General features: G+C 34.2%; 1 protein-coding gene across 3 annotated transcripts in view; it reads right to left on the bottom strand.

Annotated features, from left to right (window-relative positions):
• Window positions 1-12117: 12117 nt before the first annotated feature.
• LOC126825376 (homeodomain-interacting protein kinase 2) overlaps window positions 12118-27344 on the bottom strand; it is a 157181-nt gene continuing 141954 nt past the window's right edge. For all 3 annotated transcript variants that reach the window (XM_050554977.2, XM_050554976.2, XM_050554978.2), the window contains one exon: window positions 12118-18529. In XM_050554977.2, the coding sequence (XP_050410934.1) occupies window positions 18184-18529 (346 nt within the window). In that variant the 3' untranslated portion in view covers window positions 12118-18183. The remainder of the gene's footprint in view (window positions 18530-27344) is intronic.

The raw sequence follows: 27344 nt of genomic DNA on the forward strand, positions 1-27344 counted from the left end.
TAATACAGACATCACAGGTCCATCCACGGACTCAAACGACCTAAATCAATAATTCAATATTAAACAATACCAGCGGCTGCCAGGCAGGATACGCCCACATTTTCGAGAGATGGATAGAGAACAAGCTAAAAAGAAAGTGATTTTTCCTACAATCACGGGCCATAATTCAGGAAATTACAATTCGATATGCGCAAATATCGAAAGGAACCGAGATCTTTGTGTTATAAACTTACATTTCAAGTTTCAACAAAATCGGATAAAAATTGTGACCTCTATAGGGTCCACAACCTTGATATACCATATTTTTACGCTATTTGAGAACGGAGGGCGGCCATTTTGTCTGTCAATTTTGGGCCGATTTTCACGAAATTCGAACTAAGCCGTCCTTAGGGTGTAACGGTGATATAATAATACGTTTTTTTTAAAATCGGATAAAAATTATGATCTCTATAGGGTCCACAAGCTAAAAACGCGATTTTTCGTACAATCAGGGGCCATAATTCATGAAGTTACGGTCCGATATGCGCAAATATCGAAAGGAACCGAGATCTTTGGGTTATAAACTTACATTTCAAGTTTCAACAAAATCAAATAAAAATTGTGACCTCTATAGGGTCCACAAGCTAAAAACGTGATTTTTCGTACAATCAGGGGCCATAATCCATGGAGTTTCGATCTGATACATGCCAATATCGAAAGCAGCCGAGATCTTTTGGGGATAAACCTATATTTCAAGTTTCGTCAAAATCGGATAAGAATTGTGACCTGTAGAGTCCACGGACAATTGTGGACGGACGGACAGGGGGGCGGCATAATACGTCCACATGAAAATGTGGGCGTATAAAAATGATACTCTAATTACTAAACTTAGCGAGTTTAACCTCAGTATCAACACCTGGCCTCTATAACAATACCTACTCAACCCATTATTCACAATCCATTGTTCAGAGAACAATGCACTAATCAATCTATACAATAGTGCAAAGGCGTCAACTTCAACTTGGTAAAAAATGCTCAAGGATCCACCCCTTACTATTCACCAAGCCTTAAATCTAGGAAGCCATTCGTTAGGAGTTTCGGCGGGAAGACCAGAAAACAGTGGCAGGACCCTGACAGAAGATTTCATCATGTTTTTATATTATTTTTCAGTTTTTACTCATCAAATTAATACCCATTTTTGAGACCGGCATCTCCACCAATTGTTGCGGCTACCCTTTTACATGGGGGTGTAGCGAGGGAGCCACAACGGGGTTTTCTAGGAAGAACAAAATACCATCAATCTTTAAAGACGTTACAATTTCATATTTTCTAAGAAAGTCAAAACATAATTATTTCTATGTCTTTTTTGCTCAATAGTGACAATAGGTTGTGGACTCACTATTATACGATCATAGGTTATCTTTCGCACAGTTAAAAATCTTCACACCGGAAATAATAACACAATTACCTCCCTTGTTTTCCTATTCCCCACCATGGAATAGCTATCTTCAAACGTTTGAATTTGAAGTTGAAAATGATTTTTGCCAATTTCTCAACTGACAATAGTGAATTATAGGATTAATAGGATTATTCTTAAGGTAGGACTGTTTTTAGATACCATCTATTTTAGGGCTTTATTTTAATACATTTTAAAAATATAACTTAAAAATATGAAATTGTAACTTTAAGGCGCCATCTTTATTCTCGATCTCCTATCACGCAACACAAATCATATAGACACAAAGTGTCTGGTTAATCGAATATAAGCATGCGTCATCGACATGAACTTGGCATTGGATAACTAAAGAGGTTCTAAAGGATCCGAATTAGTAATATATAAGTAAATTATAACAATGCGTAAAACAGTGGAATAACAAAAGATATTGGCGAAAAAGGGGGAAAATCGAATATGCAAATATTCCTACTCGACAATATCAAGATTGTGGACCCTCTAGAGATCGCAATTATCATCCGATTTTGATGAAACTTAAAATATATGTTTATATTCCAAAGATCTTGGTCCTTTTCGATCGTCGCGCACATCGGACCGTAACTTCCTGGATTATGACCCCGGATTGTACGAAAAATCACGGTTTTAAAGAAAGTCTAAATATGTCACCGTTACATCCTAATGATGGTTGAGTTCGAATTTCGTGAAAATCGTACCGGAACTGCCTGACCAAATGACCGCCCCTTGTACGCAAATAGTGTAAAAGTATGTAATACCAAGGTTGTCTTCCCTTTGATTTTGATGAAACTTGAAATGTATAAATATAAAGAATGTGGGGACCCTTCGGGACTAAATCTTATAAAATTGTATAGACATTCTTTGCGAAAGTTCCTAAGTGTGAATCCAATTCGATTTAAAATGGTTCAAATATTATCCAACGTGACACATCATTCATGACTCAGTCGGGATCAGTCGTGAAAGGCCCAATTATTTGTATAACGGCTTTTTTTCGGAAAGTGTACGGCATCGGCCATTTCCGAATAGGATAATAGATGCCATTTCTCCTGGGAGGGCTTGCTAAATTGAACAATTAGTGGGATCATAAACCGTTATATAAACGATCGAATTTCGTTTTGTGAGCTAAAAATAGTTTTCACTCAGATTTGAGCGTACATATTTTATAAGGCGTAAAAAGAACCAAAATAGTTTATAACCCAAAGATTTCGGTTCCTTTCGATATTCGCGCATATCGGACCGTAACTTCCTGGATTATGGCCCCAGATTGTATGAAAAATCACGTTTTTAGCTTGTGGACCCTCTAGAGGTCACAATTTTTATCCGATTTAAAAAAAAACCGTTTAAATATATCACCGTTACAACCTAATGACGGTTGAGTTCGAATTTCGTGAAAATCGGACCGAAACTGCCTGACAAAAGGGTCGCTCCTTGTACGCAAATAGTGCAAAAGTATGTAATACCAAGGTTGTTGACCATCTAGATATAAGATTAGGCCATAGTTCCGCTGTCCGGGCAAAATTTCCATCATAGCACACTGTATGGCGTATGCCCGTCTTCATTATCCCAGTTCGGAGCAGAACAGTAGGACGTTAAACTTCATTTCATTTCATTACTTTCAATGTTAATTCTGGCTTCATTGCCCACCTCCAACCTTTCCCTAAATTTTCGTTGGGCTGAATGCTTTTCATTACAGGCAAGAGGAACAGATGGTCATGCCTTTGCACTAAAATTTGTATGAGGTTGACCATCAAACTTTTGAGATACACAAACTTGAAGAAGCATACTAACCAGCGGTTGCCAGGCAAGATACGCCTACATTTTGCAAAAGATGGATAGAGAATAAGCTAAAAAAAAGATAGGGTGCCAGGCAACGAAACATACGCCCACAGCGGCTAAATCGCCCGAAGGTCGACAAGGATTGTCGCATATTTATTCCTTTGTAGGTAATTGGGGGCCTTTACAAGACGGTTCCATACAGATCAGATTATAAATTTTGTCGTTTAAGGGTTCACAAGGTTCTACAAATTGAAACAAGGGTCTCAACTCTGGAAGTAATCTACAGAAAATGTTGAAATTTGACAGACTTTTTCGTTTCACAAATTTAAATAATGCATATAAATTTCATACATATCGGATAATAACTTTCATCAATAGAGCATTAACAAGGTTGAACAAAGTGAAACAAGGACAATAACTCTAGAAGTAATACACAGAAATTGCTGAAATTCAATAGGATTCTTCCTTTACTAATTTAAATGACGCATATAAATTTCAGAAAGATAGGATGATAATTTTTGTGGTTAGGGCGTTCACAAGGTTAAACAAAGTGAAACAAGGGCCATAACTCTAGAAGTAATAAACGGAAATTGCTGAAATTCAATAGGCTTCTTCGTTTCCCTAATTTAAATATTGCATATACATTTCACAAAGATCGGATGTTAACTTTAGGCATTAGAGCGTTCACAAGGTTCAACAAAGTGAAACAAGGGCCATAACTCTAGACGTTATAAACGGAAATTATTGAAATTAAATAGGCTTCTTCGTTTCACTAATTTAAATAATGCATATAAATTTCAGAAAGATAGGGTGACAACTTTTGGGGTTAGAGCGTTCACAAGGTTAAACAAAGTGAAACAAGGGCCATAACTATAAACGGAAATTGCTGAATTTCAATAGGCTTCTTCGTTTACATCTATTATAGTCATACTGCAGGTGCCGATCACTTTAAGGAATTATATCGTAATCAACACTTAAAATGTGATCATCTCCACTTTATTAATTAAAGTTCATAATAGATGGTGTGTATTTTTTTTTTTCGTAGGAAGCCTGACCCAATTATTACTTCAAAAACACCGCGTTGGTGTTTGATTCCCCGCAGTAAAATAGGATCATGCGTTTCCCGACTAACAATGAAAAATATCTACACAGATTATCATGCCATTCGAAAATTTTTAATGTGTAATAGTTTTATATCCACCATCGGTAATTGTATTGTATCGACCAATATTTATCGCTGTCAATATCTGATATCGGTAAAACCGATAGGTTCGACAACGGACTATCACTACTACTAAAATTATTTGAATTTTGTTTTCTTCCAAACCTTTGATGTGGTCTAGATCTAGCTGTGTAAAATCAACATTTCTTTTGTGTACGTCTTCGTAATCCTTTACTCTGTTTAGAGTTGAATTCTTTTCATTTTCATTTTCTACTTCATCTGCGCGCGCTTGCCTTTCGCTTATCTCTAATGCTCTTCATGTTTCTAAGAAATGGGTTAAATCTAAATCTTCTGGGAGTGATTTTCGTCGTTATCTTTGAAGGGTGCATTTTAAAATTAATTGTGACAGTATTTATCTATCTATATCGTGGAAATCACACGTTTTTGCTAAACTTCTATAGTTCAAAGTCGTTTATGGAACGCATCTAAGATTCACCTTCTTCCTGTTTAGCCTATCTAAAATTATAATCTTCATATGCTATTTTCACCTTAGGCTTAAAATATGTATTTAGGGCAGCAATTTTGCTCGGTCATAATCGTTGTCTTCACCTGTGTTGTGAAGCGTTTCGAAAATATAATCAACACCCGGCCCAGCATAATGAAATAAAAGCGCACATCTTCTTCTTGAGTCTTGGTAGTCAAACTTATCACCAGTCTTTGTAATCTCCAGAACAAAGATAAGTTCCTTTGTAGGTAATTGGGGGCCTTTACAAGACAGTTCCATACAGATCAGATTATAACTTTTGCCGTTTGAGGGTTCACAAGGTTCTACAAATTGAAACAAGGGTCTCAACTCTGGAAGTAATCTATATTTATTCTTTTGTAGGTAATTAGGGGAATTTAATAGACAATTTCATACAGATGACATTATAATTTTCGTCGTTTAAGGGTTCACAAGGTTCTAAAAACTAAAACAAGGGCCGTAACTCTGGAAGTAATCTACAGAAATTGTTGAAATTTGACTGGCTTTTTCGTTTTACTAATTCAAATAATGCATATAAATTTCATACAGTTCGAATGATAACTTTTGTCGCTCGAATGTCACAAGGTTCAACAAAGTAAAACAAGGGCCATAACTCTAGAAGTAATTGACGGATATTGCAACATTCAATAGGCTTCTTTATTTCACTAATTTAAATGATGCATATGAATTTCATACAGATTAGGTGATAACTTTTGTCATTCAAGCGTTCACAAGATTCAACAAAGTGAAACAAGGGCCATAACTCTAGATGTAATTAACGGAAATTTGCTGAAACTCAATAGGCTTGTTCGTTTTACTAATTTAAATGATACATATAAATTTCATACAGATCGGATAGTAACATTGGTCGTTAGAGCATTCACAAGATACAACAAAGTGAAACAAGGGCCATAACTCACGGCATAATTAACGGAAATTGCTGAAATTCAATAGAATTCTTCGGTGAACTAATTTAAATGATTTATATCAATTTCAAACAGATCGGATGATAACTGTCGTCATTAGAGCGTTCACATGATTCAACAAAGTGAAACAAGGGCCATAACTCTACATGTAATAAATGGAAATTGCTGAAATTCAATAGGCTTCTTTGTTTTACTAATTTAAATGATGCATATAAATTTCATACAGATCGGATAATAACTTTTGTTGTTAGAGCATTCACAAGGTACAACAAAGTGAAACAAGGGACTTAACTGACAGCGTAATTAACGGAAATTGCTGAAATTCAATAGGATTCTTCGTTTCACTAATTTAAATGATGCATATCAATTTCAAACAGATCGGATGATAACTGTTGTCATTAGAGCGTTCACATGATTCAACAAAGTGAAACAAGGGCAATAACTCTACATGTAATAAATGGAAATTGCTGAAATTCAATAGGCTTCTTTGTTTTACTAATTTAAATGATGCATATAAATTTCATACAGATCGGATAATAACTTTTGTTGTTAGAGCATTCACAAGGTACAACAAAATGAAACAAGGGACATAACTCACAGCGTAATTAACGGAAATTGTTGAAATTCAATAGGATTCTTTGTTTCACTAATTTAAATGATGCATATCAATTTCAAACAGATCGGATGATAACTGTTGTATTAGAGCGTTCACAAGATTCAAGTGAAACAAGGGCCATAACTCTAGATGTAATTAACGAAAATTGCTGAAATTCAATAAGCTTCTTTGTTTTACTAATTTAAATGATGCATATAAATTTCATATAGATCGGTTGATAACTTTTGTCGTTAGAGCGTTCACAAGATTCAACAAAGTGAAACAAGGGCCATAACTCTAGATGTTATTAACGAAAATTGCTGAAATTCAATAGGCTTCTTTTTTTTACTAATTTAAATGATGCATATAAATTTCATATAGATCGGTTGATAACTTTTGTCGTTAGAGCGTCCACAAGGTGCAGAAGAAATTAACGGAAGTTCGTGAAATTAAATAGGATTCTTCATCTCACTAATGCAAACAACATATATCAATTTCAAAACAATCAGATGATAAATGTAGTCTGTAGAGTGTTCACAAGAAATTGTGGACGACGGACCGACGTACTGACGGACGGACGGACGGACAGGGGCGATGGCAATATACAATCACATTTCCATGTGGAGGTATAAAAACGTTCACAAGCCAGACAAGGTGACGACATTATACGGCCACACTGAACAGTTCAAGTAACATTTACTGCCATGCAAAAGTTCAATAAAATTTTAAGCAGTGTGATTTATCAAAATAATTAATATGGGTATATCAGGGAAAGTAAGCATGCACAGTCTCATGCACAATATCCGTCACTATAGGTCACTGTAGAGCAATCTTAGAAGATCTTCTGGATATTTGTTATAGATAATTCCATCAGACTTTTATAACACATTTTCATATACTGAACTGATATTTTTCTAAAACATTATTCAGGTAATATTATATTATCAGTTCATCTTGAAAATGAATTATAACTGGGTTCTAAATTTGACCAAAAAGCACAAATTTATTTTAATTGTATTCCTAAATATATAATTTTACAAGGTAAGGAAATAATACAGAGTTAGTGGTCAGAAAGCTTTGCTACATTATGTAAGATAGGTTGCCAGGCAACAAAACATACGCCCACAGCAGCTAAATCGTCCGAGCGGTCGTCAAGGGTTGTCGCATATTTATTCCTTTGTAGGTAATCGGGGGGCCTTTACAAGACAGTTACATACAGATCAGATTATAAATTTTGTCGTTTGAGGGTTTACAAGGTTCTACAAACTGAAACAAGCGTCTCAACTCTGGAAGTAATCTACAAAAATTGTTGAAATTTGACAGGCTTTTTCGTTTTACTAATTTAAATAATGCATATAAATTTCATACAGATCACATGATCACTTTTGTCATTCAAACGTTCACAATCGCCATAACTCTAGAAATTATTGACGGAAATTGCTGAAATTCAATAGACCTGTTTCACAAATTTAAATGATGCATATAAATTTCATACATATCGGATGATAACTATCATCAATCGAGCATTAACAAGGTTTAACAAAGTGAAACAAGGGCCATAACTCTAGAAGTAATTATTGTATATTGCTGAAATTCAATAGCCTTTTTCGTTTCACTAATTTAAATCATGCATATAAATTTCACAAAGATCAGGTGTTCATAAAGATCAATAAAGTAAAACAAGGGACATAACTCTAGATGCAATAAACGGAAATTGCTGAAATTCAATAGGCTTCTCCGTTTCACTAATCTAAATAATGCATATAAATTTCACAAAGATTGAATGATAACTTTTGGCGTTGGAGCGTTCACAAGGTTCAATAAAGTGAAACAAGGGCCATAACTCTAGACGTAATAAATTGCTGAAATTCAATAGGCTTCTTCATTTCACTAATTTAAATAATGCGTGTAAATTTCAGAAAGATCAGATAACTTTTGGAGTTAGAGTGTTCACAAGATTCAATAAAGTGAAACAAGGGCCATAACTCTAGACATAATAAACAGAAATTGTTGAATTTCAATAGGCTTCTTCGATTCACTAACTTAAATATTGCATATAAATTTCACAAAGATCGTATATTAACTTTTGGCATTAGAGCGTTCACAAGGTTCAACAAAGTGAAAAAGGGCTATAACTCTAGACGTAATAAACGGAAATTATTGAAATTAAATAGGCTTCTTCATCTCACTAATGTAAACAACATATCAATTTTAAAACAATTGGATGATAACTTTTGGCGTTAGAGCGTTCACAAGAAATTGTGGACGATGGACGGACGGACCGACCGACGGACGGGGGCGACGGCAATATACGTCCACATTTCAGTGTGGGCGTACAAAAATGGAGCATAATAGTTCTAGCCCGACGAGCCAAATACTTCACATATATCTTGAAAGTCGAACATAAAATGTACTGATTTAATGCAAAGAATTGCTATGTAATTTACTACACCAGAGTACAAGACCTTCATGTGGAATAGACTGTTAAAACTTTTTTGAAATGTTTAGTAGGCCTATTTACAGATCAAATCTGGCAATACTATTGACACCCCTTGCAAACAAAAGCACTCCAAGTAAAAACGAAATCATTAATGAAAACATTAAATTTATACAATTAAAAGTGTATCTAAAATGGAAAAGTTTCTAATTGAATAGAAAGTTAGGTTGCCAGGCAACGAACATACGCCCACAGCAGCTAAATCATCCGAGAGGCCAACGGGTTGTCACATATTTATTCTTTTGTAGATAATTGGGGGCATTTATTTACAAGACAATTTCATACAGATGAGATTATAATTTTCGTTGTTTGAGGGTTCACAAGGTTCTACAAACTGAAATAAGGGCATTAACTCTGGAAGTAATTTACAGAAATTGTTGAAATTTGACCTGCTTTTTCATTTTACTAATTCAAATAATGTATATAAATTTCATACAGATTGGATTATAACTTTTGCCATTTGAATGTTCACAAGTTCAACAAAGTAAAACAAGGGCCATAAATTTAGAAGTAATCGACTGAAATTCAATAGGATTCTTGATTTCACTAATTTAAATAATGCTTATAAATTTCGTACAGATCGGATGATAACTATCATCATTTGAGCATTCACAAGGTTCAACAAAGGCCATAACTCTACAAGTAATTGTTTGAAAATGCTGAAATTCAAAAGGATTCTTCATTTCACTAATTTAAATGATGCATATAAAATTCGCACAGATCAGATGATAATTTTCGTCCTTTGAATGTTCACAAGGTTCAACGAAGTTAAACAAGGGCTATAACTAGACATAATTATTGGAAATTGCTGAAAGTCTTTGTGTCACTAATTTAAATGATCTGTGTAAATTTCATACAGATTGGATGATAACTATTGTCGTTAGAGCATTTACAAGGTGCAACAGAGTGAAACAAGGGCCATAACTTCAGAAGAAATTAACAAAAATTGATGAAATTCAATGTGATTCTTTGTTTTACTAATCTAAATGATGCATATAAATTTCATCCAGATCAGATAATAACTTTTGCTGTTGGAGCGTTCACAAGGTTCAATAAAGTGAAACAAGGACAATAACAAACTGAAACAATAACTCTAGACTTAAGTAACGGAAATTGCTGAAATTCAATAGGCTTTTTCGTTTCACTAATTTAAATGATGCATATAAATTCCATACAGATTGGATGATAACTTTTGTTGTTAGAGCATTCACAAGTTTCAACAAAGTGAAACAGGGGCCATAACTCCAGAAGAAATTAACGAAAATTATTGAAATTCAATAGCCTTTTTCGTTTCACTAATTTAAATGATGCATGTAAATTCCATACAGATCGAATGATAACTTTTGTCATTGGAGCGTTCACAAGGCTCAACAAAGTGAAACAAGGGCCATAACTCTAGACATAATTAACGGAAATTGCTGAAATTCAATACACTTCTTCGTGTCACTAATTTAAATGATGCATATAAATTCCATACAGATTGTATGATAACTTTTGTCTTTAGAGCGTTCACAAGGTTTAACAAAGTGAAACAAGAGCCTTAACTCCAGAAGAAATTAACGAAAATTATTGAAATTAAATAGGCTTTTTTATCTCACTAATGTTAACAACATATATCAATTTCAAAACAATCATATGATAAATTTAGTCTGTAGAGTGTTCACAAGAAATTGTGGACGACGGCCGGGGGGGGGGGGGGGGGGCGACAGCAATATACGACCACATTTCCATGTGGGCATATAAAAATTACATTTTGGCAACAACATTATTAATATTATACACATACATTATATTAATGGGCCTTGAAAGTGGAACGGTTGGGGAACTAAACTTTGATTAGAATGGCAGGGGATTGAATCCCGGTGTGGGCTGAAAAGAGTTTTTCTGATTTTTCAAAACCGGTTCCTATTGGTCTGGGGTAACGTCCGTGGCACTGACCAAAAAAGCGTACCTATCCATCCAGATGGGACGAACTATCAACATTCACCGGTGCACTCCATTGGCGTGCACGTTCAAGAACCTTGGCAGTAGGAATCCGAAGAGTGGGCCAAAATACTGCTGTACGGGCAGTGTGTTAGTCTCACAATTACCTCGTCAAAGTGTGGAAGAGACGTTAAACCCCATTCCACGTACATATATAACAATAAGTGTGATTTGATTCAGATATACATTGACTTTAACCGAACATCATCCACACAATTGCAAACAAGACGTACTGGTCAGTTTAAATCAACATTGATGTTATTATCTTACTGTGAAAAGATGGGAGTATGATATCCAATATTTAAGATAAAATGAAAATTTAAAAATTGGCACATGAATCATGTGCCAGAATGCTTTTGAGTGCCATTTGTAATAAGCGACTCGATGAACGAGGCTAAACATATCCCACAGGAGAATACTACCGGTGTAGACTGGAATAACCAGATGCCAAAGACTGCCATTCAATTTGGGTACTTTGCGTATTTCGCTGAATATAACCGATTAGAAATTACAGTAAAAACATAATACATCATTATATGCTTGCGACCCATTTATGTCTATTTCTAGGTGCCAAAGAATAGCGATTTAGCACCTTTAAAGCATCCAACATTTTGTGAGTCATTTTTCTCTTGTCAACTTCTTTTCCAAGGGGTGGGTGATTTACCCAATGCTGAAAACCTTGTTAATGCAATATAGAGGCTACAGTTTCAACAAATATTTTGTTATGAAGCATTGGGGTAATGAGGGGACAAACCCGATCGATATTCTATTCAGTGTTACACTTCCTTCAGGAGTTAAATCCCTTATTCCGGGTTATGTAATAGTTATTCTTTTCAAATTTGGTGTTTATTCGGGTCATGAGAAAACGAACCCTATTTATAGTCAGTGTACCTTCAGTTCTGTAGTTATGCTCCTTTTCTGATAACTTAACGTAAAGATTACAGTTTTTCTTCAAATTTGATGTGAAGCATTAGGATCAGAGATAATTACTATATTTGTCCAGAAAAGCTTGTAAACACAATAGAGATCAATTTCTTGAAGGCATCTTTATACAGTAATTTTGTCAACATAGAGACATTTTTTTTCAATAAGCTGCTGTCTATGGCTATATATTTTTTTCAGGACATAGCTGCTGTGTGAGCAAATTTCCACACTTTGTGTGGCTATCTTGTTAATAAAACAACAGAGCACATTTTTTGAATAATTAAAGAATACTTTATTTTTATCCCTATATATATATATATATATATATATATATATATATATATATATTTATCCCCATAATAAGTTCAAAGAAAGCCATGTATTATAATAATTATTATTATTATAGCATGATAGGTATACATACTATTAACCGCGCACAAAATGCACAAACAGAAAAATCTTGAAGCAGATAACATCACACAAAATATAATGAGTTAATAATTTTAATTGTAAGAGGTTTGTTAATAATTAAAAAGTCAAATTCCAATCAGTGCTAAGCTAAAAGAGAAAGTACATTTAACATTGATTATTGCAAACACATTTAATAAAATATAGTTATATCCAATACAAATACATTTACTTTGATATGAAAACTAGCACAGTAGTTAAAATATACAGTGAACCCGTGGAATATGAGAAGATATTGTTGTCATTGATTTAACACCAATAAAGAAAGGAAATGAAAATCAGTAAAAAGTTAATTCTTAGTAAGGGCAAATTACAAATCAAAAGATAAAATTTCATTGACAAGATTGTAAAAATACTGTGAGATTATTTAAAATTAAATTTCTAATTTTCTAAAACAAATGCTGGCTAATTTGTAACTCCTAAGTACTACATAAACTTTTTTGAATTAAATATTCTAGAACAAACTAAAACTGACAAAATAATTGAATTGAATTAAAATAATGAAATCTAAGACATGAAGTAATAAGAGCATAAATAATGATTAATGAAAACTATATTTGGCTAAAAGAATTTACGAAAATGACTATGTGATTATATTAACTAAGTGAATAAAATGATATAATGCTGGCTATGAAGTTTACACAAAATAAAATGCAATAAGTGGTACCTACATTAATATGTATAAGGCATCACACACCTGAAAACTAACAAACCGATCAACAACCATATTTCAAACCTTACACAAAGCCAAAAAGACCTTTTAATTTACATGAACTTTTATAAAATGATTTGTTTTTTGATTGAAAATATCTTTTAGTTTTGATTCTCGTAATATTGGACAAAGAATAAGAAATCAGAATACTAGACAAATATTAAATGGTTATTTTCCGTTGTTTTCAGGTAACAAAAATGTCTGAATTTCATCTACCTGTATTCGTTAAATGAATCAAATACCATTAAAAACCACAACTAGATTAATTCTAGATAGCATCCAGCTTATTTATATTTGACCATATACATATTCCACTTTCATTCAAGATCAATTTTGGCCATAAATATTTTTCTGAATGTTCTGACACCATTAACTTCTAAGTGGAAATATAAAATGAAATATATTTATAACATTTAAAGATCAATATGTTAGAATGTTCTATTTTAGACTAGAAGAGAAAACTAGCTGCCAGTAAATGTTGGTAAGAAATGAGGTGTTGATCATGTTTTTACTGTAACCATGTACCAGTATAAATAATTAAATATTAATTAGCTAAAAAAAATGTTGTTGGATACATCAAATAATACATCAAATATATATCCACACTTCTAAAACTACACTGACTAGTAACGAAAAGAAAAGGGATTAAAACCAAAGAAAAAATAGCAACAGGGTGCTATTGTTAAAATGTAACACAGCAATGTGATGTGTGATGTGGAAAACAAAGTCAAACATCTAAGTAACTTAAACTAATGATCTACTGGTTATAGCAAATTGGCAGGAATTTCTGATGATCAGAAAGTATTTGGAAAGACAACATGTATATATTTTTTTATAATTGTGGAACCTCATTAAATCAATCTTTAAGTTCTTCAAATGAGATGATGCGATCAGGTATATTTATATTATTCAAATAAAGGCTTTTCAATGCAGTCTAATCCATCAAGGTTTTGTTTTCAAATTATTTAAATAATGTTGAAACAATTCTTAGATAAATTCTTAAAAGTGAACCATCTTCAACTGCACATTTATATCACCAAATAATTTTTCCCTAAAACTTAATATTGATTTTGAGGACACAGATTTTTATATATTTTTTTAAAAATTTTTCAAGAGAAAAACACGACCGCAACCAACTTCGTCACATGGAAGACAACGAGCACAAATGAACATATATCTGTAAAAATAGTTTTTGCACAATTAATGATAATCTTAATATACTTAGGTCAAAGTTTTACTGTTTAATAAATTAATCAATATATGAAAACAGACAATATCTTGTAATTGTTAAAAACATATAAGAGGATAATTCTGATTTTGGAATTCTGCTGTGCGATTGATGAAAGTAATTTCAAATATATGTGCCGATTGATACATATCAGAAGTGTCACTTCCACTTTAAAAATTGGCAACACTTTACTTGAATAAAATTTCATAAAGGGTACAAATAAAAATCAAGATACTGTTTTGTTGAAAGGTTAACTGTTGGCTATGACATAATTTACTCAGTTATTTAGTTAATTCCAGAATTCTACTAAAATCAAACAGGGATGTGAATTGATTCCAACAGCCAAGCCATCTATTATTGACAATCATATTGAAATCCAAACTTCTAAAGTGTTAAATATTAATTAAATAAAATGTAAAGTTTGTGACAAATTGAACCAGTCTTGAAAAATGAGCTATGATGATGAAAAATTAAAGTGATAAATTCTATAATTTATGTAATTCAAACTACCGGTAGCAAACAAAGTGACACAATTTTACATCCAGTTAATTCATAGAATTATTACAAAATACTTGTTTTCACAATTTATCAACAAATTCAATTTATACACACCAAAAAATAGATACTATACAATCTTTAAATTAATTAACCATCAAGTAATTTAATTTCTAGAATGATATAAATATGAGACCTCTTCCAAAAAATGCAAAAAAAAAAGAGAGAAAAAAAAAAAAAAAAAATAAATCTGCAAAAAAGAAAAAAAAAAGGGAAAGGAGTATTAAGGGGGCTTAAAACACACAATTAAGTACATGTACTATTTGATTATGAAGCATCTATATAATAATAAATGATAAAAGACAATAATTACAATATTAATATGGACTAAATATACCCTCTAACAACAGTCAGTAATCAAAAACATGCTAAATTAAGAATCAATTTTAAGTAATTAGAAGCTACAAGTTGAATAAATAGTGATTACTAATCCAAATACACACCAAAACAAATACACATGCTATATAATACATCCTCTCTATGCCGATTTGAGAAAATAATTAATGTTTCAATTTCTTCACAGATAAAATAAAGCCCAAGTAGTTGGTAAAAATGTCTTTTAAATAAACATTTAATGCTAATAATGCAAAAATACCTAATTTCTAATGTTTTTAAAAAACAACTAAAGAAATGAAATTAGTATGCAAGTACTATAAACTACATACATTCTATGAACTAAAAAGAGACAAAGTTATTCTAGGTTTATAAAACAGTGTTACATAGTAGGCTTTGGTTTAATACTTGCTAATCATTGTGGTTTAATATCACAAGTCGTAACATGCTGGTACATTACTGCATAAAAACTCTCAAACATTACAATACAGATAGGTGTGATTCACATCTCTTTAATCAATAGCATTCAGAATACATCTTTCCTACACTAACTATACACCCAGCTTGACCTTTCAGTTTACAAGCCATTTTAATGATGGGAGTGATCTACCTAAAGTCTTCCCTTGTTTTGTATTCGCATATCAACAAGCCAATCACATAAAGCTATTTTTGTACACACACTACTCCCTTCAAGAAATATATCTAAAATGCTACATTTTTTGTTGTTGCAGACATAGGTTCCGAATTTCTGATACAGTTAAATTTGCTGTTATATTATGTAGCATTAAAAGCTCACATAAAAGAGGTATTTTACTATGCAACTGCTATGTAAATTGAGGCTAAACCTAACAATTATGACATTCAAATCTTTCTCTGACCATTCTGAATGACTTGAATAAATGATTACCAAGAATTATTAGTTAAAAATGTACAATTTACAATATATATATATATTTAAATCGACTAATTAATATCTACATTTACATTCAAAGTCTCTATAAATACATACAATAAAAATTTTGGAAACTAGACAAAAAAATACTATTTTTTACATACAATTTCTTTAATAATTAGTGCACCAATTTGTCTTGTATATTAGAAATACATAATCATGGCAGTAAAATATATCCTCTCTATATATATGCGTAAGGCCATATGAAAAAATATTCTGTTTCTCAGATACCTCCCCATAAATAAAAACATTCTTATAAATTATTGCACATTCATGTCCTGAATAAAAGGGAAGTAACCCCATTAAACATTTCTTGTTGAAATGTTGAGAATCAAAAATTGCATTGAATAATTGTAAACTCATCGTTATCAGGAGATAGCAAAGCATGAAATCTATGTATACGTTTGTAAAATGAGATAACAATTAGTTACTGCTTACGGTAAACAAGGTCTATTTAACGCAAGAATAGTAATTATATAAGTGAAATACTAAACAGATGAGATAAATGTAGAACCTTGAAATGTGTTGTTTGTAAGATGTCAATTAGCTCAATAAATTATTTAAGGGGCATTTAGTAACTGAATGAGAATAACACATGACACAATTATATGGAATACAAGTTACTTGAAGGGTTTATTTTCAGCGACGTTTCCATGAGGGTTCGCCCGCAAAGCGAGAGAGAGAGAAATGGGATTTAATGTCCACTTGACACAAACTAGGTCATTTCGGGACTAACACATGGTTCAATTTTATTTCAATAACACCGGAGGACCCAAAAAAAACCCCACGAGGTTGGACAGGCGACCCTACTCCTTGTCACGTACAACCGGGGAATCGAAACAGCGCGCACGTGCTAACCATTCAGCCATCCAACCCCTCTTATCAAGCAAAGAATTCCATATAATTGTGTCATGTGTTAATTAGCTCAATAGTCTGAGAAACTGAATATTTTTTTGTATGGCCCAATATTTACACAAAAAACACAAAAAAATACAAATATGACTTGTTTGTGTTTTGGTTTTCAAGTCGTACTTGTACTTAAAATTTTTAAGACATATATATAAAATTCTATATATGTAATTAATCAAATTCTATGCTAGAAAAATAGCCTTTAAATTATGGTAATAAAATCTGGGTATACAATATACTATTGGTAGGTAATATATATCTATACATTTATACGAGTGACTGTCCATTATTTAAAAACATGCATCTTAGGACTATAAGTGAATATTATATAGTAAAACAAACAAATTATTAACATTGGAATCCACATAGCAAATCACAGAATAATACTTTCTTATATATTTTGATAAGATGTTAAAAATACTACATAAGGATGCTATAATATCTATATCTCCACACTCCTTTTAGAAATACACATCACCAAATTTACATACCATTTAAAATGTGAATAAAATAGAACTGCATAAGTAACATCATAGCAAGGCCACCATACTAACAACAACAGGAATCAAATAGAAAAATCTGATTCCAAAATTTCAAAATATTAACATAATAAAAAGGAGAAAAAATACCACACACACCCACATGAACAAACACACAAAACATGCTAAAATCTACTGATCCCATACTGATCTTCAAAAAAAGATTTAAAATAACTAATTACTCAATCCAAGTTTTAAAATACAATTACGAGATAATAATAATAAATGATTAATAATAAAATGTAGGGAGTGGATGTAACAACATACACCAACAAGAAAAATATTTTTTTTTATGTTAGTACAAAGATAAATAAGCTGCTTATCACTTGTTAAAATAGAGGTGAAAGTTAAAATGCTAAGATGATTCAGTTCATTTTGTTTGTCGAGTTTATCACAACCGAAAATGTCAATCAATCATATTGTTAATTACGGAGACAGATTAAATTCGTTTCTTGAAGCCATATAAAATATTGTAGAAATATGTACTGGAAGCTGATTGGCTAATCTGATAGCATAAGTGTCACATGATTCAGCACAAGTGTCACATAATTTAATAATAAAGTTAAACAATTCTTGGAAATATTTACAATTAAACTGGCACTTTATATAATCATAAATCTCTGTCTCACCATCATCTAGTTGACCCACTATCATCTATCCTGCCAAATACTGATATTGACGTGTTTTGATTGGACTTAGTTGATAGGCTGTATAAATTCCTGAAGAATTAAGATAATTGGTACCAGCATATTGTGGATGCACCTGGGAGTGATAGGTTGGGATACTCGAAGTGTGAAGTACAGGATGTATATGGGCTGGTAAAGGATGGGTTGTATATTGAACATGTCGCGGACTCTGGTGAGCAGGAGGCGGGGCTACATTTTGTGAGAATGGACCATACTGTCCGACACCTGTTGGTATGGCCATTTGATGCTGGTGGGCTGGAACAATATAATGATGGATTGGACTTCCTTGTAAAGTTGGTGGTCTACGATAATCCCTGAAATGATGTGAAAACCTGATTAACAACAAGTTAGTTATTACTAAAAGGTGCCTACTAACAGAACTCTGTAAATTTTTGACTTTAGTTACAAATTTAAAGGGCAATTCAAATTGTTTTTAGTTATTTCATGTTAGTTAAATTCGATCAGGATTCGGTCTTCTACTGGAAATATTTAAACATACATTATGTAACATTTAGATAAAGAGCTAGCTGTTCTTGCTATAATATACTAAACAGCAAAAAAAACCCAAAACCAGCGACTGCCAGGCAGGATACGCCTACATTTTGCAAGTGATGGATAGAGAACAATCTAAAAACAAAAAAGATTTTTTGTACAATCAGGGGTTATAATCCAGAAAGTTATGGTCTGAAATGCGGAAATATCAAAAGGGACTGAGATTTTTGGAATATAAAGATATGCTTTAAGTTTCATGAAAATTGGATAAAAATTGTGACCTCTAGAGGGTCCATAACCTTTGTATTACATACTTATACACAATATGGGTACAAAGAGAAAGAGAGAGAGAAATGGGTTTTAACGTCCACTCGACACAAACTAGGTCATTTCGGGACTAACATATGGTTTTAATTTTATTTCAACAATTCGCTTGCGCGTATGGGGTCTTTAGCAGTGGGAGGAAACCGGAGGACCCGGAGAAAACTCACGAGGTTTGACAGGCGACCCTACTCCTTGTCACGTACAACCAGGAACTCAAATGACAGGCCTTATGATACAGCGCGCACGTGCTAACCATTCAGCCATCCAACCACCCGTGCAGACAAAGAGAGGCCATGTTCTCGGGCAGTTTCATTTCGATTTTCCCGAAATTCCAATTCAACCTTCATTATGGTGGAATCGTAAAAAAATATTGTGACCCCTAGAGAATACACAAGCTTAAAATGCGATTTTTCGACCAATCAGGGGCCATAATCCAGGAAGTTACTTTCGGATATGTGTGATTATCAAAAGGAACCAAGATCTTTATGATAAAAACATATATTTAAAGTTTCATCCAAATCGGATTAAAATTGTGACCTCTACAGGGTCACAACCTGGATATACCATATTTTTACACGATTCATGTACAAGCGGCGGCCATTTTGTTCGGTAGTTTTGGTTCAATTTTCATGAAATTTGACGTCAACCTTCATTATGGTGTAACAGTGATATAATCAATTGTGACCTCTAGAGGGACCACAAGCTACAAAAGGCAATTTTTCGGATATAATCAGGGGCCATAATTCAGGAAGTTCCGATCCAATATGCGCAAATATTTAAAGGATTCAAGATCTTTGGGTTATAAACATGCATTTCAAGTTTCATCAAAATAGGATTAAAATTGTGACCTCTACTGGGTCCACAACCTTGACATACCATATTTTTTACTTTATTCGTGTACAAGCAGTGGCCATTTTGTCCAGCAATTTTGGTCCAATTTTCTCGAAATTTGAATTCAACTTTCATTATGGTGTAACGGGGATATAATCAAATGGTTTTTTTTAAATTGGATAATAATTGTGACCTCCAGAGAGACCACAAGCCAAAAAAGGCGATTTTTCATACAATCAGGGGCCATAATTCAGGAAGTTACGATCCGAAAGGAACCAAGATCTTTGGGTTATAAACATGCATTTCAAGTTTCATCAAAATCGGTTTAAAATTATTACCTCTATAGGGTCCACAAGTTAAAAACATGATTTTCCGTACAATCAGGGGCCATAACCTATAAAGGATGTAAACGGTCACTCGGTTAACCGGTCACGGTTCGGTTGCACTGTTGAACCGGTTCAAAAAATTACTAATCGGCTTTCGGGTCATTGGTACCATACGATACAGCAAGGCTTGTGATAGCAACACGTGTAGTAAATTCTTTGGAATTAGCTGATGTTGAATAATCAAACTTATTTTATATTTAAAAATCCAAAGGTATGCTTTCAAATATTGATTTCATAACTAATCTTATGAAGTATTAGTGAAGCTTTTGTTCGAAAAAAATCAACATTTTAATTCAACTGGTCTATACGTCATTACATGATCTGTCAGCACGCACAAGATGGAGAAAAGAAACATCAAGAATGAATGAATGAATGGAATTTGTACGTTAACTTAAAAGATGTAATACTAATATTTTGGTGCAACAAATATTTTGATAGAAAACTTTTATTGGTTAACCGGTTACGGTTGGGTTTTTAACAATCAGTTAACCGGTTCAAGAATTTTTGAACCGTTACATCCTTATAACCTACGAAGTTTCGATCTGATAAATGCCAATATCGAAAGCAACCAAGATCTTTTGGAGATAAAGCCATATTTCAAGTTTCGTCAAAATCGGATATAAATTGTGACCTCTATAGGGTCCACAAACAATTGTGGATGGACAGGGGCGACGACAATATACGTCCACATGAAAAGGTGGGCGTATAAAAACGTCAGTACGAACTACAATTTCAAAATCAGAGAGGCATATTAATCAAATCATTCTAGAAAATGGCTTACTAAATGGATCAAAGCAATTTTTGTGAACAGTATGTCGACACATTAGTGATTAATTCATCACAATTTCAAGACATTATGAGAAGGTTTAGAGTCTGTAAACAGTCTATACATCAGTATCTGGTGTGTCCACTGCGCAGCATCTGTACATGGAGTGGACCAGACGATTGATTCAGGATGCCATTGGCACCTGGAACCACACTCTCAGAAAAGCCTGGCGCAATCCATTGGCTGTGTTTGGTCTCGGTACGACGTTATTAAGTCTCCTCTGAATTTCATCCCAAAGATGTTCAATCGGGTTTAAGCCCGGACTAAGGGCTGGCTAGCGCATAACTTTGACACTGTTCTGCTGTAGAAAGTCCTGAGTAACTTTGGCCGTGTCGGCATGGATGATGTCATGCTGGAAAACGTTGTTTCGATGACGTGCAAAATGTGGTATGACGTGGAGTCTGAGAGCGTGATCGATGTAGCGCACTGCTGTGATGATGCCGCCTCCTCTCCCTGAACCAAGATTTTGGAACACCACAGGACCCACTCTCTGGTTCAGGCCAATTCCACCCCAAACCATTATGCTTGGACCTCCCCATGAGTCTAGTTCCATGACACATTGGTCAGAATAACGCTGGCCACGTCGACGCCATATTCTGGTCCTGCCATCTGCAGTTGAAACGCAATACCGACTCTCATCTGTCTTCTGTCATAAACTCCCAAGTGTTCATTTCACAAAGACTGCAAACGCTGTAATATAGCTTTTTTTTTTTTTTTTTACATCAAATGACCTCTCGCTCACTTTTCCACACGACCGGCGGTCCTGTTAGAATTATCACTGCTTATTGACAAATTGTGTATACCCACAGGTTGATTTTTTAAAGGGACAATAACACTCTTGCTGGCTTGACAGCTCCAGAAAATAAAAAAATAGCCTTATTCTAAGTACTACATGTAGATGTGTTAGTGTCTTACCTGTTGTGTAAATTATCCATTAAATCCTATTTTACTTGTCCAGAGGGTTCAAAAATATTTTTAAATCCAAGTCACATTTGAAAAGGTTTACGTTAGGCTTTTCAAATCATTTAGTTGAATTTTTCCAATTTTCTAAGTTAGGTGTGTTAAGATGAGATTTATATCATCAATTAATTGGAATATTGTAAAATAGTACAATTTGTTGATCAGAATAAAGATTGGGATATATACTGAGCGCCATGGAAAACCACTTTTTTTCCCAAATATTTTATTACTAGACTGGTTTTGTATGTATAATATTATGCAATACTATGAACTATTGTTTCACACAATGCTCCCAAATGCAAAAAATATCGGCCCGTGTGCACAAAAAAAAATTGCACGAGATGCACATGAAAAACCCATTATTCACGTGCAACATTGTGTGTGAGCCCTTTAAAAGCATGTTTTCAACTTAATGTGCAGTACATGAACTGTGAAACGTCAATTTGTTGTTGGACGAGCTAGAGATGCTGAGACTTACTGAAAATCAAGCCATGGGAATGTACCGGGCTGGCATGTCTACACATGCTATTGCCAGACACTTCAATTGTCATCAGTCCACTATTGTAAGGTTGGTGGAATGTGTTCGAGTTACTGGATCAACACGTGACCGTCAACGTCCTGGTCCACACGCGTTACAACCCAGACTCAAGACCGCTACATCCGGGTCACTCATCTGCGTGACAGATTCCGCCCAGCGACTCGAACAGGTGCAGCAGTCGTCGGAAGACAAGGACCAGTAAGTGCCAACACCGTAAGACGTTGTCTAAGAGAAGTAGGACTCCGTGCAAGACAACCTTATGTTGGAGCTATCCTCAGGGATCATCACCGTCAGCAGCGTTTGATATGGGCTCAAGGACACCAGACATGGAGAAGAGTAGACTGGCAAAGTGTGCTCTTCAGTGATGAGAGTCGCTTTATCACGCTGATGGCCGTCAACGTGTGTGGGGACGTCTTGCAGACTGCTGCATCTTCGAAACAAATCGATGGGGTGGGGGAAGTGTAATGGTGTGGGGAGGCTTCACAGTTCATCACCGGACCGCCCTACACATTTGCAGGGGTCGTGTTAATGCTGTAGCCTACCTTGATGATGTCTTGCAACCAATTGTTGTTCCGATGTTTCAACCGCACCCACAACTTCAGCACTTCCAACAGGATAATGCACGTCCGCATACCGCCCGTTTTAGTATGCACTACCTGGCTGCTAACAACATCAATGTCTTGGACTGGCCAGCCATGTCTCCGGACATGGCACCGATAGAACATGTCTGGGATGAGATTGGACGCCGTCTGTATCGGAGACCAGAGATGCACACCATTGCTGCTTTAGAAGCTGCTCTTGTCCAAGAATGGAACACTTTGCCCCAGGCCTTCTTTCAAACATTGGTTAATTCCATGCGACGTCGCTGCACAGCGTGCGTAAAAGCCCGTGGAGGACACACGCACTACTGACACCTGTATCATACTTTTGGTTTTGACCCCTCTGACTTTGTACCGTTGATTACAGATTAAACATCCATAAGTGTACAAATGTGTTGTTATTGATGTGTTCCCATTTGAATATTGTTCACAATAAGAAGCAAAATAAATAAGATATGTTTACAGGATTATTTTGTTATACGAAAAACTAAGTGATGCGTTTTCCATGGCGCTCGGTATATTATTCAGTTACAAGAGTGGTATTGAGCCTTTAAAGGAATCATTGATTTTCTGATTAAAATATATTTTATGTAGGCAGAAATATGAATGATGCTAACTACAATGTATATTTAGAGTACCGGTACACTGATTATCAATGACAATGTCATGGCGGTCCATGAATCGCTATTTATTTGACTTAGTTAAACATGCATTATGCAAGAGCTAAATCTGCCTATTGCAGGTCTTTCTTTAGGACTGAAATGTTATCTAAACTATTAATTAGACATTAATTAACCTATCCAGGCCATAATCAACTCTAGATGGCATCGCTAGCCTGCGACCTTTAGTGGATTATGAGCCGATTTACTGCATAACTTTCCTTCACGATATACGATTAAATGGATAATAGAGCTGTCTATCGTAATGATGATCAAGGCTAGTCGGAAATTTCAACCGCTTAGTTCTCAGTTCATAGTGGATCAAATTGAATGAAATTTTCAGCAAATTGCCTTTACATTATGTAGTTTTTAACTATTATAGTGAGAACTGCCAGCTCGTTACCGAATCTCCCATAATGTATCTTTAATGGGCATTTATTGAGACAGCACTGATGCTGCAATTTCATATTTTTAAAATAAAGCCTTAAAATAGATGGTATCTATAAACAGTCCTACCATGTTAAAGAATAATCCTATTAATCCTATAATTCACTATTGCCAGTTGAGAAATTCGCAAAAATATCATTTTCAACTTTAAATTCAAACATTTGAACATAGCTATTCCATTGGGGGAATAGAAAAACAAGGAAGGTAATTGTGTTATTATTTCCGGCTTCAAAGGATTTTTAAGAGGGAGAATAATACCTATGATCGTATAATAGTGAGTTGACAACCTATTGAGCAAAAGACATAGAGAGAGAAAGAGAAATGGGGTTTAACGTCCACTCGACACAAACTAGGTCATTTCGGGACTAACATGTTTTTTTTTAAAATTTTATTTACATAATTCGCTTGCGCGTAGAGTCTTTAGCAGTGGGAGGAAACCGGAGGACCTGGAGAAAACCCACGAGGTTGGACAGGCGACCCTACTCCTTGCCACGTACAACCGGGGATTCGAAACCACGCCAGTCGACTCAATGACAGACTTTATGATACAGCGCGCGCACGCTAACCATTCGGCCATCCAACCTCCCAAAAGACATAGAAATAATTATGTTTTGATTTTCTTAGAAAATATGAAATTATAGCTTTAATTGAGTATTCTTGTAGTTTAATTTAGAATTCTTGTATTGTAATATTTCATTTTCAATATGGCATACGCTTGAATGAGAAAGATAGGTTGCCAGGCAACAAAACATATGCCCACAGCAGCTAAATCGTCCGGGCAGTCAACAAGAGTTGTCACATATTTTTACTTTTTTCGGTAATGAAACATTTATAATACATTAAAATCTTATTAAGAGTAACAACTCATTAAGTAATTATCAGAAAACCATTAGAATTTGTTTGGTTTTTATAAAGTTTTGCCCCATGCTAACGTTTAGTATAGGAAGCTTTTAACATCATGGATTTAGCTGTTCAAGTCATAAAAATTCATTGAAAATCAATATACTTGTTCGTCTCAAGACCTTACACTCTGTGTATGAATCTGAAGTCAATCGGATGATAACTTTAGCTTCTAGAGGGTCACAAGATTTTTCAAAGTGATCAAGGGCCATAACTTTGGCAGTAATTATCGGAAATCGTTGAAAATCAATATGATTCTTCGTCTTATGACCTCAAACACTCTGTATCAATTTAAAGTCAATCGGATATTAACTTTAGCATCTAGAGCATTTACAAGATTTTATGAAGTGATCAAGGGCCATAACTCTGTCAGTAATTATTGAAAATCGCTGAAAATGAATAAACTTCTTTGTCTCATGACCTTAAACACTGTGTATAAATTTAAGCTCAATCGGATATTAACTTTAGCCTCTAGAGCGTCCACAAGATTTTTCAAAGTGATCAAGGGCCATAACTCTGGAAGTAATTATCGGAAATCGCTGAAAATCAATAGGATTCTTCATCTCATGACCTTAAACACTGTGTATAAATTTAAAGTCAATCAGATATTAACTTTGGCCTCTAGAGCGACCACAAGATTTTTTGAAATGATCAAGGGCCATAACTATGGCAGTAATTATCGGAAATCCCTGAAAATCAATAGGCTTCTTCGTCTCATGACCTTAAACACTGTGTATAAATTTAAAGTCAATATCAAAAATCGCTGAAAATGAATAGACTTCTTCGTCTCATGACTGTGTATAAATTTAATGTCAATCGAATATTAACTTTGACCTCTAGAGTGTCCACAAGATTTTTTGAAGTGATCAAGGGCCATAACTCTGGCAGTAATTATTGAAAATCGCTGAAAATGAATAAACTTCTTCGTCTCATGACCTTAAACACTGTGTATAAATTTAAGCTCAATCGGATATTAACTTTAGCCTCTAGAGCGTCCACAAGATTTTTCAAAGTGATCAAGGGCCATAACTCTGGAAGTAATTATCGGAAATCGCTGAAAATCAATAGGATTCTTCATCTCATGACCTTAAACACTGTGTATAAATTTAAAGTCAATCGGATATTAACTTTGGCCTCTAGAGCGACCACAAGATTTTTTGAAATGATCAAGGGCCATAACTCTGGCAGTAATTATCGGAAATCCCTGAAAATCAATAGGCTTCTTCGTCTCATGACCTTAAACACTGTGTATAAATTTCAAGTCAATCGAATATTAACTTTAGCCTCTAGAGCGTCCACAAGAAATTGTGGACGCCGGACGGACGGGGACGACAACAATATACAACCACATTTCAATGTGGGCGTATAAAAACGGCCGATAGAACACAAACTTTTTTTGATCCTTTTATTCCTCCGTTCATGGTTGTTGTCTTTTACAATTATAAGGTCCAATACATTATTGATTATAATATGGACAATAATAATAATAATGTATATTTGTAATGCGCTTAATAATCCATACATTAAAAACACACATAAACAATCTGTTTCTAATCTGGATAATAGAGTTAAACAAATGAGTTTTTAGTTGTGACTTAAAGATTGTGAAAGTCTGAGATTCTTTAATGTTTACTGGTAACTGATTCCAAAGGCGAAGTGCAGCACCACTGAAACTTTTATCACAAAATTGTTTTAGTTTTGTTTTGGGAACAGTAAGTATATTTTTGCCATGTGACCTTAGCGCACGTTTGGGTTTATAGTTTGTCAAAAGTTCTGACAAATATAAGGGAGCAAGATTATTTTGACATTGATACATTAATGACAGAACTTTATACTGAATCCGGGGTTCGACGGGCAACCAGTGAAGAGACTTTAACACTGAAGTTATGGATGAATATTTTGAAGTTCTTGTTACAATCCTGGCAGCGATGTTCTGGATTCTCTGTAATTTATTTGTAAGTGTTTGGGTGAGTCCGAAGAGCAGACTCTTTACATAATCAATACCGGACAGTGTTAGCGCCTGAACTAGTGTTTTAGCAGCATCAGTCGTGATCAGGTGGTGAATGTTTCTGATGCAATGTATATGATAGAAACATATACGGCACAATTCATCAACGCGAGTTTCCATAGAAAGTGTGGACTCTAGGAAAACACCAAGGGTTTTCAG

The sequence above is a fragment of the Patella vulgata genome, chromosome 6 (assembly GCF_932274485.2).
Source record: "Patella vulgata chromosome 6, xgPatVulg1.2, whole genome shotgun sequence".
In the NCBI taxonomy this organism is placed as follows: domain Eukaryota; kingdom Metazoa; phylum Mollusca; class Gastropoda; family Patellidae; genus Patella; species Patella vulgata.